Source organism: Mastigoproctus giganteus, chromosome 2, assembly GCF_048544385.1.
Source record: "Mastigoproctus giganteus isolate SK-2022 chromosome 2, ASM4854438v1, whole genome shotgun sequence".
Classification (NCBI taxonomy): domain Eukaryota; kingdom Metazoa; phylum Arthropoda; class Arachnida; order Uropygi; family Thelyphonidae; genus Mastigoproctus; species Mastigoproctus giganteus.
This window is the reverse complement of record NC_143576.1, coordinates 248,653,384-248,672,851: the sequence shown is the minus strand read 5'-3', so window position 1 is coordinate 248,672,851 and position 19,468 is coordinate 248,653,384. Positions and strand designations below refer to the sequence as shown.

At 34.1% G+C, this 19,468-nt stretch overlaps 1 protein-coding gene across 4 annotated transcripts in view; it reads right to left on the bottom strand.

Moving 5' to 3' along the window:
- The window catches only part of LOC150090364 (histone deacetylase 4-like), a 449,332-nt gene that overhangs the window by 18,829 nt on the left and 411,035 nt on the right, over positions 1-19,468 (bottom strand). For all 4 annotated transcript variants that reach the window (XM_090389832.1, XM_090389833.1, XM_090389834.1 and 1 more), the window contains 3 exons: positions 18,380-18,498; positions 4,346-4,415; positions 1,092-1,240 (listed from right to left, as the gene is read on the bottom strand). In XM_090389832.1, the coding sequence (XP_090245958.1) occupies positions 1,092-1,240; positions 4,346-4,415; positions 18,380-18,498 (338 nt within the window). The remainder of the gene's footprint in view (positions 1-1,091; positions 1,241-4,345; positions 4,416-18,379; positions 18,499-19,468) is intronic.

The following is a 19,468-nucleotide window of genomic DNA, read 5'->3' as shown; positions in this document are numbered from 1 at the left end:
AGTTTTAAGAGGTCAACAACACTCTATATTTGTGTAAAAATAGATGTGATAAATTGTGTATATATTGGAATCAGTGCATGTATTTCTAACCCTAAGCATGTGCCTTTAATTCAAGTTTAGGATTTTATACCTGAGGATGAAGAGTCAACCTCAAAATTTTAAACATTTTTTTTTCTCAAAATTTTTTCCTCAATTTTTTTACTATTTAAAAAGGTTCATACTTATATCAGTATTAACCACAGAGTGCAAGGAAACTTTAGACTTGCTAAATTTTTATTACTAAAGAGGTCAACTTATTGGAACATACAGTAATTTTTCTCCATGTAAATCACTGTGACAAATTATATCACTGTGATAAAACACTTTATTATTAAAAATTAATTTATTCAGTTAAAAAATTCTTGCTAAAATCTTTTTACAACATTTTTTCATATGAAAACTTGATGAAAAGAACATTAATTACTATCTAATATAACAATCCAGTAATGGGCACTTCACAATCAAAAATTAGTCACAGTCATGCTGCTTTGCACATCAGTCTATAAATTGCCTTAATAAATGCTTTAAACTGATTAAGTGAATTATTTCTAAAAGTATTTTGGAGTTTTAAAAAAAACCTCTAGGCAAGGCACTACATGCATTATATGAGGCTTCTTCGAAAAATACTTTTAACATTCTGCAAAGTTTTTTGGTGAAAAATGAACACTACTGACTATAGTGATCAACCAATGGAAAATACTCTGAGGACTCAAAATTCTGATGCAAACAAAGGTTAATTTAGGTGTGTGTTAAGCACAGGCACAAATATGGCTATGGAGGTGTCAGTATACTATGCTCATAATTGTATTCTTCAGTAGGTTTACTGGATTAAAAACCATGCAATCCTCATCTGAGACTGACTAACTCAACCATATTGTTAAAAAAAAATGACCATAAAAATTTCTCATATCATTGACAGGATTTAAACTTAGACCCTTTGAATCCAAAAAAAAAAACATGCAAAATTTGGTTGTAGTTTATAAGCCTTCTAGTTTATAAGACATGAAATTTTTTAAAAAATTGCACTTGCATATTTTACACGTTTCCCTTACCTTGGATGGCAACAGTATGCTGTAAAACTTCGATAGCTGCTTGACAAGGCTTCCGAGTTATTTCATCCTCTTTTAATGATACACCTTCATCACCAAGAAGAGCAGCTACACATTCCTGAGAACAGTCACAAATGGCAGGCAAATCATATCTGAACAAAGAAAAAAAAAAAAAAAGAAGCAATTTAGTGATAAATATTAACAAAATGCAACTCACATGCTTGAATTTATTATAAAAAAATTCCAATAATATATTTCCATCTTCCCTGTGTTTTGATTACACTTTACAATTAAAATTTTAATGTATTTCATTTTAATGATTATATTTAGATAATAAATATTTCTTTGGAACCAATTTAAAAATCTATAATTAAAAGGCTTACTGCAAAATTTCATATTTTATAGTTTCAAGGAGTACAAAAAACCATAGCATGAACTAAAAACATCAAGAATGATTTGAATATGCTATTAGTTAACACCTCTAGTGTTCAAAAGTAATGCAGTAATGCAGCAAAATGCAAGGTCTTACACTTGAGGAATAATTACTCCAAATAATTTATATGTTGGTGGGTTGAATTAAAAATAGTAGAGGAAGAAAGGGGGTTATTATGCAGGCAGATATAAAGTTCTCTGTGCAGTAACAGACTTATGGTTAGAGTTAGCTCTAACCATAAGGGCTTATGGTTAGAGTTAGCTCAGACCAAACATCCCAATTTTCCAGGATTATTCCCAATTTGGGTGTAATGTTCTGGTGTCCTCAAAGTTTTGGGAACACTGCTTTGTCCCAATTTTCATGTAAAGCTATTTTTCTACTTATTTTTAGCAATTCAAGCTAAAAAAAATTTAAGCATAAAAAATTCCAAAACTCCATATTCTACCTGTGCCATTTCAAAGTACCCAACATCCAATTTTAAACTACAAAATTGTACCTACTGACAGGTCAGGTTAAAGATTTTATTGCTCTTTTGAATTTATAGTTTTGAATGGATGTGATAATCAACATAACTCTGATTATGCTAAATGTGCGCAAAAATCATAAAAAATAAGATTCCATTGCATTTGTCAGAATGAGAATGCAAAATGCTTAGTCAATTGTAGATTTTACTCCATGGGATGTCTTCTATGATGAAGAGTTAAAATTAAACTCAATACTATCAAACTTAATTCATAATTTAACTCAGTATTATACTGAAATGTTTAAATTTTTATAGTGGAGCTATGTCAGTTGGTCTGGCAATTTTGTATGTCCACGATTTTGTCTGCTAATCTACATCCAAAGGACATTAATCGATATATAGACCAAGTTAGTAAATTCGATTTTATAAATTTTTATATAATTATCACTATATTTAATGTATTTTCTACATTCATCACAAATTCTGATAGGTTAAATTATTTTAATGTGTTATGTCACTCTGAATGGAATGGTGGCAGCCAATAATATCTCAAATTACATCTGATATTAACATGAAAAGTTAGTTCCCCTGATATTGTCAAATATGTAGGAGTAATCCTCAATGCAAACCTATTTAACTGCACTCGAAAACCTTGGGAGTTTTCTAGGGTATTAAATTACATTTTTGAAAAAATTATAATAGAGATCTTTATGAAACACTAAAACTTACTAAGTAGTGTGCTGTTCAGTAGTGTGCTGTTATGCTGTAGAAATCTGGTCTGCCATTCAATCAAAGTTGGCTTTTTTTTCCTTTTTTTTTTGTTGCTGGAATCTATTGAATGAGTTCTAGATGTTTATCTGTTTTTATTAATTTATTTGTATTTATTATTATTTTTTAAAATTAATTTTATTCTGCCTGTAATGGTGGTACAATTTTACTATTCTGACATTATGTATTTGTTGTAAGATTCTTCTGGACATTGTGCAAAATCATTGCTGTATCTAACTTAACTTAATAAATAATCCTATTATTATTTATATTTATTGTTAAGAAGGAGCTATTCGTTTCAGTACTTAGTAGAAGAGGCATACGATGCAAGAAAGCAAGCTTATGTTAGACAAAAAAAAACAAAACATCTCACACATCCATTTCCTCTAAAAGTTTGTCCAGTTCCTCCTTGAATTTATTTAAGCTATCAACTTCCACAACATAAGGGCAGTAATTCATAAGGGCAATGGATTTGTGAGTAATGGAAGTCCTATGTAAAATAGGTGTTGCAATAATTCTAGACACATTTAATAAATTCATTGTTCAAATTTTGTTCTAAACAAACAGGAAATTTTCAGGATTTCTCTGCACTACATGGAAAGTGTGTAGTCATTTATTCCAATCAATTAACTATGAACATCCCTATTCAGTAGCAGATTAAGGTGGGTTGAGGCCCTGGGCGCAGAAGAAAATATTGGGCCCCTTAAAAAAAGAGAGAGACAGGGAAAATAAAAATACATGTTAACTTAACCATTTTTTTAAATAAATAAAAAATATTATGTACTATTAATGTTTTATTTCCAATAAAATTTGAATATAATATATGTGTAATATAATTAATAATAGCATAATAATAATCACAAAGTTTTGAACTAATAGTTGAACATATGTAAAAGTATAATTAATGATAGTATACATATAATAGGAGTAACAATCAGAAATTTGAACAAAAAAAAAAAATCATAGAATTTTACTTGAAATTAAAATTACAAATGTGAAAATATTTAAATAAATTTTTTTATTTATTAATTTTATCTTAATATAATTTCAACAATATATGATATATATATGCGTATTTCATAAGTCTGTACTGCAGGAGAACCTTTGTAAGTACAAAGTAGCAAATAAGATTCTATTGCTCTGATGAGCGGAAGCGCAGCCACGCGGGGCCTATGCAGCGTAGTATGTGTATAGTATGCAGCGTAGTAATGAAATAATGAAAATAAGCGAATATAAACATACTATCAGGTTTTACCGCCGATTGTAAACTTGTACGTAATTAAAATTGCACATATGAAACTAAACTTGGTGTCATTAGAAAAAGTGTAAAGTTGGGGTTTTGCGGGGCCCTTCAGAAGTCGGGGCCCAGGGCGCATGCCCGGTGTGCCCACCGTTAAATCCGCCTCTGTCCCTATTAATAAATAGCAATTACCTTGGTAAAATTTGGGAATGGGAGAGGAACAGAATTACATATTTTTAATGAATTAATGTATCATTTCACCAAGTGAGGTTGGAAAAAGATTCAAAAAAAGGAGTTTCCTTGTTAAGATGTAGTTTTAAAATTTGCACAAAAATTGTGATTTCAGTACTTACCCTCCTTCTAAAGCCAGTACTACTCTTCCTTTAGCCAGCTGCATCAGCTGTTTGGTCATGTAGCTGAAACCTGCAAATAAAATTTTTCTTCATGTACATTTTAAAATAAATATATATAATATTAACCATTCTAATTGACTATTCCTTTTTTTTATTCCTTAGGATAACTATCATTTGAAAATCCTTAAAGACAGGGTCTCATAAAATCATTCTGAGGTTTGTTATTGGAAAGTGGTATGTTAATGTTTATAATGTATGTATGTATGGCTGATTGCTTGGGGGGATTTCTTGATGCAGAAACCACTCTGACCATAGTACACCAGTTCATTTAGTAATAGGTGTGACTAATTTTATTGTGTGACTTTTATAAAGTGATTAGGGCGTATCATCTACAGAAATATCCTAACGTGTTTCTTTGTGTATTAGCATTATTCACAAAAGAACTGGATTAATAACACTACTGACTAGCAGAATGGAAAGTGTTATATTTTTATGCATCATAAAAATTATTGAATATGTTAAGATCAAAAGTAATGCAATAAACATCATAAGAGCAGCATAAAAAATTAAAGTCACTAACGTTGTCACTTTAGTTGTAAATTATATATGACCATAGAAAACTTTGCCATAGCTTTAGGAAGTACAATTTTTCTGATGTGAATCAAACTCATTCTATGATGTGATTGGATTGTTCATCGATAATCAAAATCTACATAAAATGTGATGCCAGAAACTGCCTTGGCAACTTTAATATGTGTATGTTTCTTTGAATGTAACCTTCACAATTATAGCATATTGTTCACTTTGAAAAACCTTCCACTGCCAACCAAAGCAACAGCCACAAAAAAAGTTGTTTCCCTAAGCATCACATTCCAAGCTTGCTTTAAAAGTTAATATGACATATAGTTTGAATGGCAGTAACTGTCCGATGTGATTATGAGCAAACTAATGAGAGATATATATCATACAGTTTGATAATCAATGAAAATCCCTATGATATCACAACATGAGTTTGACCGACAATGAGAAACATGCAGTGGCGTAGCTACCCTTTTTCGGGCCTGGAGGCAAAGAACATGTTCAGGCCCCTACTTAATTAATGAAAATTGCAAAAAACAGGAGTAAAAAATATAAACACGAGAAGATTAAAAAAATTGAAACCATCATAATTCTTCCTCTGCCTCTGTAGACACTGTAATAAATATCGAATTTATATCAAGCCCTATTTTTTATTATTGTAAAACAAAACCCAATAGCTTTAATTACAGAATAAGATCAACAGAAATACATACAAAATGATCACAAAATATATCTATTGATATACAAAACATATCTACAAAGTAAATAAAGTTAACTAGGTAGTAAGCAATCTTTATTCACATTAACAAAAATTCAAGCCTTAAGTAAATTAATAATATCTATAAATAATAAGATTTGAATTAAAATATGCATGAACATAAAACCTCAGTAACAATAATAAATATATACATGACATGTATTACATGCAGATATAAATGACAAAAAAAAAAAAAACATAATAAAATATACAGAAACTGTGTATTTTAGTGCAATTGCATCATTTATACACATCTAAATATAGATTAGCACATTTGCAATAGTGGCATCGTTTAAGTTACATCTCATATTGTGAATACCTTCATGACGAGTTGCCATGACATTGCACTACTTTGAATAAGTAATGCGTCACCCGAAGGAGAAGACTGTTCACAGTTATATCTTCACAACTGTTTTGCCATCATTACATCACTTGGGTACCTACCCACCCACCCACCGAAGAAGGGCCAAATAGCCCTGAAACAGTGCCGTCTGTGTGGTGGTATCCACTGAGAATAAGTAACAACAGTCTTCTCCTTTGGGTGAAGCATTACTTATTCGAAGTAGTGCAATGTCATGGCAACTCATCATGAAGGTATTCACAATATGAGATGTAACTTAAACGATGCCGCTATTGCAAATTTGCTAATCTATATTTAGCTGTATATAAATGATGCAATTGCACTAAAATACACATAGTCTAATCTCTTTCGCAGCTTGAGGCTTTAAGCCCTAATGCATTAGAATATACATAAACGTAAATAAATACTGCAGGAAAAAAAAAATACACATACATACATATAATAGTTTTACAGTAATTTTAAAACAAATCATTGTAATAAGTAACCAACTGTATATGTTAAATCTAGTCTATATACACAAAAAAAGTTTTATAACAAATATTTTAAACTTTAATCAAAATTTTGTCTCCTAGCCTTTTCAGTCGAAAAAAATATCTATAATTTTGTTGAAATCAACAGAATTCGCTACACCATTTTCTATGCTTAAGACAGACAAATCGCTAAGTTGATCTTGGCCTATTGTGTTCCTTATATATGTTTTAATGTTGAAAAACTCCTTTCAGCACCAGCCACAATAACCGGCAAGGTCAAGAATATAAAACATGCCGTTATAATGTTTGTAACAAATACAGATAACGACGTGTTTTTTAGTTAAAATAAGGTTGCACAAGTCCCGAATTGAATTAATTTTTGAAATTTCTTGTCCTAAAGATGATCTTAAATTTAATAGCTGCTGTGGAAAGTTATCAGAAATATCTTTATTGTATTGGTTTTGAAATTCTACAGCCACTTGTTGCAGAGCTTCATTGCTAAAAGATAAGAATGTTTCTGGTTGCAAAATTTTAAAACTATCTACAACATTTTTTATATTAAGAAATCTAGATTTTAATTGATGTATCACAATGTCTATTGTTGCATAGTATATATCAACTTTAAACTGTCTTTCAGAATCTTGAAGTCAAGATTCTGAAAGAAAGTCTTGAGCTAAATCTTCAAACATTTTTTTTAACTTTCCTATTGCGTTTGTTACTAAAATTTCAATTTATTCTCCAAGATCTTGCTAAAGAAAACGCAAAACTTTTACTTTCTTCATAATTATCTCTTGGCAAAACCATAGAATTTAAAGATGCCTGACTGAGATCTAGATTTTTTTGTTGCAGTAACTTTGAAGTTAAATTAATTGATTCCAATATTTTGTAATTTAATACCAAAAGGAAAACAAATTCTAACGTTTCCATTTTTTTTTTGCAAGCCAATTGCCTGGCATATTTCAGCTTTTTTTTTAGACACTAATATTATTTTTGCTAACGTTTTTAGGACATCTGTAAATCTATAGCACAATGCTAGTAAACAATCAAATCTTGATGACCAACACGTTGGACACAATTTCTTTAGAGTAATTGCTGATATAGCGCTATCATTTGCATCTACATTCTGTTTCTGATTCAATAGATCCCATCGTACAATACTGCAAAAACTGAGTAAATATTTTCAATTATGTCATAAAATAAAGACACGTCAGCTACTTTTTTCACAGCATCATTAATTACTAAGTTTAAGTTATGCACCATGCAATGAACATAGTAGGCATTTGGAACTTTTTGTAATATTCTTGATTGCACACCGCTATATGCCCCACTCATTGTTGCGGCACCATCATATCCTTGACCTTGGCAGTTCTGTAAATGTTAGTTTCACTGTAACAAAAACCACTACCCTTTGGATTCTATACAGTAAATAATGTCACTTTCAATTTTGCTAGCTGATTGATCTTTTATACTATAAAATCCCAAAAAATCACTCATTTATAATGATTTCTGATGGTATATCATTTTCGTTTTTACAGTAACATAACGAAATATTTGCCTCATCTGATCAGTTTTTGTGACATTCTGGGTAGTGTCCATGATTACGGAGAAAAATGGCGGGGACTTTATTTCATCAATAATAACGTTTTTGACTTCCTCAGATAAAAGACAAATAATTTCATTTTGAATAGTTGGACTCAAATATGTTGACTGGTAATTACATTTTGAAATTAATTCCTTTCATATGGGATCATAGTTTGATAGAGGCTCAATTATAGACAAAAAAAATTCCACTTTTTATATTTTTATCATTCAGATTTTCTGAATGATCTCTGAATGCCATGCTGCAACTGCTTAATACTAATGTAACATGAATAATGTGTTTCAAAACTTATCTCCAGAAATTTTTTTTTTAGTTATACTGGTTACTAAATCAGCATCAACTGTTTTATTTGTGCACCAAAGATCGTATGTTATACAAGCAGAAATGTGAACAGAGGAAGCTTCATGTCTTTTAATTTTATTAGATAAATTTTTCCAGTCAGATATGCTGTTTATCCAAGATTTTTTTAAATCTGCATTAGAGTGATCTCCAAATAACCAACATGGTTCACAATACACAAAATCTGATTTCTAAGAATAACATAGCCATGTAACTTGTACTTTAAGACCAGCTTTTGTTGTTTTACTATAATAAAATTCAGAAAATGACCTCGACCTATTATTTTGTACAGTAATCGGAAAGGGACCTTTAGGTTGGCATGGACCTGAAGCTATTATCATACTTTTGTCTGCATCAGAAATATTTTCTGAAAAATTTGCACAGTCTGTTGGATACTGTTGTGAAATAACTGAGGGATCTAATCTTGAACCTTCGTAAACAAATGAGTTTGTTTCTGGACTTACTGCTTCATTTTCCATAACTTGATGGTCATGATCGTCATTTGTTCTTGCCAGATCCAATGAAGCAGGGCGATCTTCACTCAATTCAGCTGGTACCTTATGTGGATTGGCTTGCGGTTGTTGTTGGAAAAAATTATCTATCTTCTGCATTTTGTTTAATTTTTCGGTGGTTTCCCTTACTTTTTTTCATTTTTCTGCACCACTAAGGTATTTATATACATGGCCAGACATCTGCAATTTATGGAGTAAAGTAAAAAAAGAATACAACAACTGTAAAAGTATGCATGTTTTACCATAAAAGTTTCAGCCGTATTATTTTATTTTTAACACTATGAATAAAACACTTTACATTAAAAATTCAGTAAATCCCCCCCCCAAATAACAAAACCACTACAAAAAATTATTTAACACCCCTTTAATAAAAAAATAATTAAATTTTTGTTCTATAAATAAAAATGATTTAACAACCCCCATTTAAAAAAAAAAAAACGACTGTAAAACATTTATGTTCACCCGGTATCCCCTGGGGGAAGGGCTTACCGAAAATTCAAATGAATAAAATAGATATTGTTATTTGTGATACACATACAGTGTTACAGTGAAACTAGCATAAATAATTACTATTTCAATAATTACATTAATTAATAATAAATCATGGTGTATCAAATTACACTGACAAAGTGATATTTAAATATTTAAATTATAGAAAAAAAAATGAACATTAGATTTTTTTAAGTAGGTATGTGAAACTTCATGCGTAAATTGATTAAAATGGCTGGTTGCACCAATGTAACTTAAATTTTAAGTGTTCCTTGAATTGACAATATTGTATCGAAATGGCAAATGAGTTATTGAGTGTTGAGTCAAAATTTTGATGTGCAGTTTTTTGTTTAATTCTAGCTTAAAATTTAAGTCTCATTGGTGCAACTGGGCATAAAAATAATAACTTACCCTGTTAAGTGTGAAGTGTTTCGAAAACAGCTTCAAAAGGGTGAATAATAATAATTGAAATCATATAAGATAAGATTCAATAACGTCACTAAAGCCTATTTGGTTTAAAGTGCAGCATAGCTTGGTATAGGGTGCAAAATTTGATGGCTTGTGATTGGTGTAGATGCAAGACAGATGCAGACTGTCCCAATGTTTATATTTATGTTAACCACTGTTGACACTGATCAATCCGACTTACGTCCTTCGCTTACTGCACACGATTTATGGTTATGACATATTGGTCTTCTTTCCTGAATAAGAGTTTCCTATGGCGTCTCTGTAGCCAGGTGAGAAGGAGCAGCAATGCATAGCACACGCTTCTTGATTAGACCAGGGTTCGAGCCCGTCACCACCAAATACGGAGGATGCGGAAAGGTCAGGGAATGACCACCACATATCCCGGAGCAATATGGCCTTAGTTGCTACTGCTCCTAAAAACCAAATAACAACAACAACAACGAGTTTCCTGAATTACGTCCGTGCCCGAAACTCTAATTTTTAACCCTAACTTGAAAGTTGTCCCCACCGAGAAAAAAACTAATAATTTCTATAATTTCTACTCAATTTACAACATTGAAACTTTCAATATACAAAAACAGAAGTATATTCTTTCATTTCCCACCTTTAAATTGCAGCAAAAACTATTAATTCACTCAAGCTTATGTCACTAGCATTACCAAGGTGATTCAAGGAGAAAATAAAAATGTAAGCAACTTTCTTGGAAAACTTTCTTCTGAAAGTTGAGCATCATTATTTGCGAACAATATTTTGCATTGTTGCTCCGTTACAACATTTTTCTTTTACTGCTTTTCGTAATTGTTGTACAAAAGAATTGCAATGAATTGTTTTTGGAAAACAAAAATATCATATTTCATTTCTTCAATATGTATTGTATCTACTAACAAAAAGTCAAGGAAATTCATCTATTGAAAGCCACAGTGGAAACAGAAGGAAAAAAAAAAAAAACTGTTGTAAAACTGATAACACACAATGCGCATTTGATAAAAAAAAAAAAAAAAAAAAGTTTGCTTTACTGTAATTGTTTTTAGAGGACTATACCGGAACAGCAGTTTCCTGGATGTATATTTGATCTTCTTACGAAATTTCAAGAAAATATTTCTATTGATAGCTACGTTATAAACTTCGAAAACTAATGTCCAAGGAACTTCGTATGCATCTCACCTGGTGTGCAAACGAAAAAAAAAAATGCTATGAGTAATGGATTGTTTTCACAATCCGTTACTCATAATGACAGAATGGAAGATTGTAATTGTTACTGAATACTTCGATATTTCCTTGATATGCATTTGATACAATCAAAAAATTTCAAGAGAAAAACTGAATTTTCATTATCACACACACGCCAGAAAGACTCACCATAAAGTATCATATGTTTGGATGCCTGAATTTCATTCTGAGCTGCAAGTATAATTTCACTTCTCTTGTGCTGACAGAGTAGCTGTTTGCCAAATGAAGGAAAACAGGGTTCATTTTTCTGAAATTTCCAGTTCCTTTCAGTCACTTGGGAAAAAAAAAACTCCATAGGGGAGGGAGTTCGCCCTTTCTAGTCCGACCCTAGAGAGCGAGAGAGAGAGAGAGAAATAAAAATACCCCAGGGTATGTCTGCCAGGGGCAAAGGTTGATGACGTTGTAGAGCGAATATCATCTTTTAAGGGCACAAAAGGTGATATAGTTGTACACGTTGGCACTAATGATATTAAGAATAGGAGACCGGCAGAATTACTTAACAAGTACAGGTCACTGTTGAACAAAAGCCGAGAATTAGGGTTGAAATTGAAAGTGTCTGCAATTCTGCCCAGACACGATAGGAGGGAGTATATGATGAGAGCCTTGTCGATCAATTCGGCCCTGGAAAGATTGTGCAAGGCTCAAGGGGTAGAATTTTTTTCAGCCTGGACTGTACTTGTTAACAGGAGAGATTGCTTCTACAGGGATGGGATACACTTAAATAGAAAGGGTGCAAGAATATTTGCTGATGCTATCGAGGCAGTGTTAGGTGGGTCGGAAAACTGATAGCTTGGGGGGAGACAAAGACCAATAGATTGACAGTAGCCACTGGCAGAGGTGAAAGAGATTCTTGCACTGCTTCTATTAGAATGAGCAGAAGCCTGAAAAACAATATGCATGATATTTCAGAGACTGCTGGGAGCCACTGCGGTACAAGTAAACACATGGGTTGTGTTAGGGTAGCTAAGAATAGAAACAGGTGCAGGTATACTTGCGTGTACACCAATGCTAGGAGTTTAGTAAATAAATTTGATGAATTTGAGGTATTGCTCAAAACATCAAAGGCAGATATTGTTGGGATATCAGAGACGTGGTGTCACACAGATATAAGGAATGCAGAACTGGAATTTGGGGAGTACAACGTCTACAGAAAGGATAGACAGGATAGGAAGGGGGGGAGGGGTTATGCTATTAGTTAAGAAACACATAAAAACCAAGGAAGTGAAGCCAGTCGACATCGCTGGACAGTGCAGTGTTGAGTCAGTTTGGTGTGACATAAGCATTGGGAGATCAAAATTGAGAGTAGGAGTGTGCTATAGGCCTAATGACTCTGATGAGTATAATAAGAAACTGTACAGGGAAATAGAGTGGGCCAGTAAATCAGACAGTCTTATAATGGGGGATTTTAATTTCCCAGATATTGACTGGAATTTGGGGGCTGGTCACTCACACACTAGCAGGGCTTTTGTGGATTTATTGGATGATTGTTTTCTACATCAGCATGTTTGGGAGGCAACTAGAGGGAGTAATACTCTTGATTTGATTATCAGCAGTGATTCTTCATGCATTAAGAATCTGCAGATAAATGAACCACTAGGTGGCAGTGATCACAGTGTGCTGAAGTAGGATTTACTCAAACAGGTAACTACCATTAGGGGTAAAGGGAAGGGTTATTACTTCCGTAAAGGCGACTACGATGGACTGAGACAGTATTTAAATTCTATACAGTGGGACCAACTGATGATGTTACCAACAGCAAATTCAAAATGGGAAGCATTCAAAGAACTTATCTTGAAAGCTACTAGGCTTTACATACCAACTAAGAAATACTGTTCAAGGTTTAGGCCAAAATGGATGTCAGATGAACTAATGAGGCATATGGCAGAGAAGAAAAATGCATGGGCTACTTACAAATTAACACGACACAGAAGACTATGACAGATACAAGTTGATATGCAACAAGTTACAAAGGAGGTTAGGCAGGCGAAGGCAGATTACGAGAAATCCTTGGCAAGGGATGCAAAGAAAAACAGCAAAGAGTTCTTTACTTATGTAAACTCTAGAAGGAAGGGGATGAATCAGATTGGTCCACTTGATATTGATGGGTCAACTGTTGATGATCCTGCTCAGGTAGCTAACAAACTAAATGAATATTTTGCATCGACATTCACACATGAGGAGTTATTCAGCGAGGGGAATGCCAGAGGTGTATTCAACTCTAGCAGTAAGCTACAGAATCTTGAAATAACTGGGAGTAAAGTGGAGGAGAAACTGTTGAAGATAAACACAAGAAAGGCACCCGGGGTGGATGGGATCTATCCAGTTATATTAAAGGAGGCAGCAAAGGAAGTAAGCAAACCCTTAGCCATAATTATGAGAGCTTCCTTGGACTCGGGGGAGGTACCCATAGACTGGAGATGTGCAAATGTGACCCCAATTCACAAAGGAGGATCAAAGGCTGACACAAGTAATTATAGACCTGTGAGCTTAACTTCTGTTCCAGGAAAATTAATGGAGGCACTGGTTAAAGAAGCACTGCAGGACCATTTAGACAAGACTTCAGTTATAGCTCGGACACAGCATGGTTTTGTTAAGGGGAAGTCTTGCCTGACCAATTTGATTGGATACTATGATGCAGTCACAAAAGAACTGGATGCAGGGAATAGCTTTGATATTATATACTTGGATCTTAGAAAGGATTTTGATACTGTTGCACATGGAAGACTGCTACACAAATTGGAGCAGTGTGACATTGGAGGCAAATTGCTGCTATGGATAAAGGGGTGGTTGAGGGGGAGAAGACAGAGAGTGGTAATCAATGGACACTGCTCATCGTGGACTAATGTTATTAGTGGAGTCCCTCAGGGCTCAGTGTTGGGTCCATTATTGTTTTCTGTATTTATAAATGATATTGATGATGGTATATCAAGCTTAATGTCCAAGTTTGCAGACGATACAAAGGTTGGCAGGGTTGTCAAGGACACTACTGACACTATGCTGCTGCAACAGGATCTGGAAAGATTGAGCAGATGGGCTGAGAGGTGGCAAATGAAGTTTAACATTGACAAGTGTAAAGTACTACACATGGGAAACAGCAACCCCAGAGCAACGTATCAACTCTGTGGTACTACACTGACAGTGGCAGAGAATGAAAGGCACTTGGGGGTGGTTGTGCAGGCAGATATGAAGTTCTCTGAGCAGTGCAGATGGGCTGCAAGAGTAGCTCATGGAGTATTGTCAATGATATACAGGAATTTTTCCAGCAGGGATAAGGAGGTGATTATTCCCTTGTATAAGGCAATGGTCAGGCCACACCTAGAGTACTGTATACAGGTCTGGAGGCCTCATTTCAAGAAGGATGTAGAGCTGTTGGAACAAGTACAGAGAAGGGCAACAAGATTAGTGAATGGAACAAAGGGGTGCTCTTAGGAAGAAAGGCTTAAGTTTTGCAAATTACAGTGTCTGGAGACTAGGCACCAGCGAGGTGATCTGATAGAGGTGTATAAAGCCTTGAATGGTTTGAGCATGCTCAATGCTGATGGGATTCTTCCTCTAGCTCAGAATAATCACCTGAGAGGGCATAAATTCAAATTGAGGAAAGACAGATGTAGGATAGACGTGCGGAAATTTGCCTTTAGCCAGCGGGTGGTTGGTTGGTGGAACAGACTTCCATCCCTTGTAGTGGAAGTTGATAGCCTAAATAAGTTTAAGGCTCAGCTGGACAGGTATTTTGAATGAACAGAGGGGTGAAGTGGAAGTGGGTTTTTTATTTTATTTTATTTTTTTTTTTGGCTGATGCTGCATAAGCTTGCTTTCTTGCATCAAATGCCTCTACTAATGCTAATGCTTTTGGTGGGAAGAAGGCCAGGAGATTGTCAAAGCTCCACAGCTCTAACTTTCATCAGAGATGCTGAAGTTCTAATAAGCCAGTTTCATCGCGGACGAGGAAGTTCTAGTGTATATTTCTTTATTGCATTCAGTTTCACAACAGATGCTAAAAGTTCTAATAAGTCAGCTTCATCCTAGAATTAGGGTGTGACTCCCCATACCAGGCCAGCTCCTCTCTCACACTATATGTTTTATTTATTTATTTTTTCATTTATTTCATTTATTGTTATTATTTTTTTTAATTTAATTTTATTTTTTGCTTGTGTTGTTGTTCTAGCAATCCATTCTGGATTGGGGCTTCTCTGGGCTGGGATAGTCCTTCTCTTTACTCCTTCCCTCTCTTCATCTTATACAAGTTTTTCTTTCCTCCCTGGGAAACTCGTTCCCCAGGGAGGAGGGCACTGATCACTGCTTCCAGGTAGCCAAAAGGCCAAAACACAACATCACACTGCAGAACACATACATAAGCTCACAAACACAGTTTTTCTTTCCTGTCACTTTTTCCCATGCCGGATGAAATTTTTTTTTTTTCTCTCACTCTCTCTCTCTTGCCTTCCTTTTCATCTATCTTCATCCAGCATGGGATATTCCTATGTGCTATGTGGAATGAAATTCTTTTTTTATTTTTATTTTACACAACTCTCACTGGCCTTACCTTGACAGAGTCTGTAAAAACTGAACAGAGCAACGAAGCGGAGATGAACTTTTGTTCTAGGAGCCACCCATACAAAAATAAAAATAATAAAAAAAATTAGCATTATAGTTCTAAGTCAGCTTCATCGTAGGATGCCGAAGTTCTAATAAGGTTGATTTTGGTCCGATGTGAATTTGAGAAAAAAATCCGCTTTGCTTTACTGTAATTGTTTCAGGGGACAATATTTAGCATTCTTACTTTCTAACAATATTTTACATTATTGCTCTGTTACAATGTTTCGCTTTGTTGCTTTACGTAATTGCTGCAGGCAACAATGTCGGTGTGCAGGATGTTTCATCACAGATGCTGAAGTTCGAATTAGTCAGTTTATCCTGTGATGTGGAAGTACTAATAAGTCCGATTTTGGTCTGGTGCGAATTTGAGAAAAAATCCACAATAATCCCTCTGGAAATATTAGCGAGTGAACTGCATTATAAATTTCAAGCATTGCTGTATAGCTTGTCCTTGAATGCAAATGACTACAGTTACTTTCTTTCGAGTGACCGCATGTTTTCGTCTTGTGCAAATATTTTATTGTGGATAATTCCTTTCAGTAAAATCATTAGTAGTAGTGCTTTATTGTACTAAAGTAATTTGTTATGTTGGGGGAAACAGTTTTTGCTCCTAATTGATGTAGCACTTTCGAATTTTCACAAAGTGGATCATCTGAACACAATGTAAATTAGAAGGATAGTAAAAGAGTTGATAATTGGTGCCATTGGTGGGCAGCATTCTGACAAACAAATTTTCTATTTATACTCTGGGACGACCCCGGTCAGAGGAGATCCCAAAACAGAGAGAGAATACAAGAAACTGCACCGTGTTTAGCAGTCATGGATTGATTGTGTGAAATTACACATCTACCAAAAACCACAGTAAAACAAGAGAAGTTATGGGGAGAAAATCTATTTTTCAGCAGGGTTTATCTTTTTATTGCAGTTCAGAACAGCATATGACCACGGATGGTGAATTTATTCGGCTTCTGAACTAAAACAGAATTTCTCCCTTTGTGATAACATTAAAGCGTAACAAGCAAATATTTTCTAAGAACACTTTTTGAGCAGCCGTTAGTCGCAATCTGTTAGCTTTGTATTGTTAGAAATATTGCAGTTTTGTGAAGAATACACATTTCAAGAAACAATCCGTTATTCATAGCGGATGATTTTTTTTTTTTTCTTCTTTTGCACACCAGTGTTCGAAGTTTATAACGCACCTATAAATAGAAATATTAAATATTTTCTTGAAATTTCGTTAGAAGATCAAATATACATCCAAGGAAACTGCTGTTCTGATATTGTTCCATAAAAATAATTACAATAAAGCAAACTTTTTTTTTTTTTTTATCAAATGTGCATTGCAGTGTGATCAGTTTTACACCAGTTTTTTTCCCGTTTCCAGTGTCTTCCAGTAGATGAATTTGCTTGATTTTCTATTAAATACCTTTCCTATTTGTTTTCCACACACAAACACATAACTAAGGAGGTCACAAATTAATATGAAAACAATTAAATAAAATTAGCCAAAGACGCCAGGCCCCTAAACAGCCCGGGCCCGGAGGCAATTGCCTTGCCTGCCTACATGGTAGCTACGCCACTGGAAACATGTTGTTTTGGAAACCTATGCCAAAGTTTTCTATCATAACATAATTTATATAAATGCACACTATAGCCATAGCAGCTAATGCACCAATAAACAACCATACCACATAATTTATATCTGTCATATTTTTTTGGCAAAATCCTAGTATCCTAGACTCTTACAGCAGATATATACTAATAGTAGAGCTTAAGAGAAATCGCTTTTGCTAAACTAGCAAGGCATTCTACAGTGGCTGGAATTAGAGCTTGACTTTATTTATTAATGTTTTTGCTATTTTTATTTGTTGATCAGAAAATTATCACAAAGTGAATGCTATGCTATAATTGCAAGAGTGGTAATACTGCTTTGACATTCTGTCAGAATACTGCATAATCTTTCGACAACTGTGCACTTCACTACAATGTTCTATAGTATTAGGTTTCAAAAATCAAGCAGAGACTAATTCCCAATGTGGCTGGATTTATGAGGTTCAGTGCAATACTGCATTTTAAAGTTTAGGAAATCTGAAAGTATGACAATTCAGATGTTAAACTAAGTTCAGAGGTTGAGGTTATGCCTAAAGCACCAATTACCAACTTGGTATGTACACTAATGATGATATGTGCATTGTTGTAAAATGTTACATGGAAAAAAAATATGCAGCATTTATCTAATTACAAAAAAAAAGTCTGTTTGCAAGAAAACTATAAAAACCTTTTCAAGTTAGAAAAGTTTAGGAATTCCTCAAGTTGTAAAAGTTTGGAACTCAAGATGCACAAAAGATTTGGCTGGTTTGAAGAAGCCAGGGAAACATCAAAAAATGATCTGTGAACTAGACATCCAAGTGATTAAAATGTTCATGGCACAAGTGGCCTAGTTTATTTGGACAGTTTGTAACTTTGTGCCTCATTGCCAAAGAGTAAAAAGCAATGAAAGAAATTTTTAGGACTTTGTAGTTTAAAATAATTTGCTTAATTAAGAAAATAATTACTTTTGTAATGGATCTAATATATAGACACACCTAGACAAGTTTTATATATTTAACAAAAAATAGACATAAAAAACTTACATGCTGGTGTTACAGTATATCCACCTAATGGCGCCGGATGTCCATGTGCAGCATCAAATCCAGCAGAAACTAAAATTATTTCTGGGTCAAAGTCTCTTGCTATTGGCATTACAATTGTTCTGAAAATTCATAGCATTATTATTCACTGCTTGAGAAAAATGATAATACTACATGAATCAAAATAGAGAAAATGTATTGACACATTAAACTAGATATGAAGCAACATATGAAATACCTAGTTTTAACATAAACTTACAAGGTATAACGAGCACTGAAACTTTGACATATATTTTAAAAGTTAGCATTACCATTAGTAGAGGCATATGATGTAAGAAAGTATTGTTTGTTTGTTTGTTATTTGGAGCATTAGCAACTAAGGCCATATTGCTCGGGGATATGCAATGGTCATTCCCTGACCTTTCCGCATCCTCTGTATTTGGTTGTGACGGGCTCGAACCCCGGTCTAATCAAGAAGCGTGTGCTATGCACTGCTGCTCCTTCCCACCTGGCTACGGAGGCGCCAGATGACGTAAGAAAGCAAGCTTATTTAGCATCAGCCAAAAAAAAAAAAAAAAAAAAAAAACCCTTCCTGTTTCATCCATTCACTCCAAAAGTTTGTCTAGTTCAGCCTTAAATTTATTTAAGCTGTCAACTTCCACAATAACAGATGGAAGCTTGTTCTAGCAATTAACCACATGCTGACTAAAGCCAAATTTTTGTACATCTATTCTACACCCGTCTTTCCTCAATTTGAATTTATGTCCCCTCAGGTGCAGAATCTGAGCAAGAAGAAGCATCCCATCAGCATTGAGCTTGCTCAAACTATTCAAGGCCTTATACACCTCAATCAGATCACCTCGCAGGTGCCTAGTCTCCAAATGCTGCAGTGTGCAGAAGTTAAGCCTATCTTTGTAACAACAACCCTTTGTTCCACTCACTAATCTCATTGCCCTTCTCTGTACTTGTTCTAGTAGCTCAACATAATTCCTAAAATGAGGCCTCCAGACCTGTATGCAGTACTCAAGGCATGGCCTGACCATTGCACAAGGGGATAATCACCTCCTTATCACTGCTAGCAAAATTCCTATA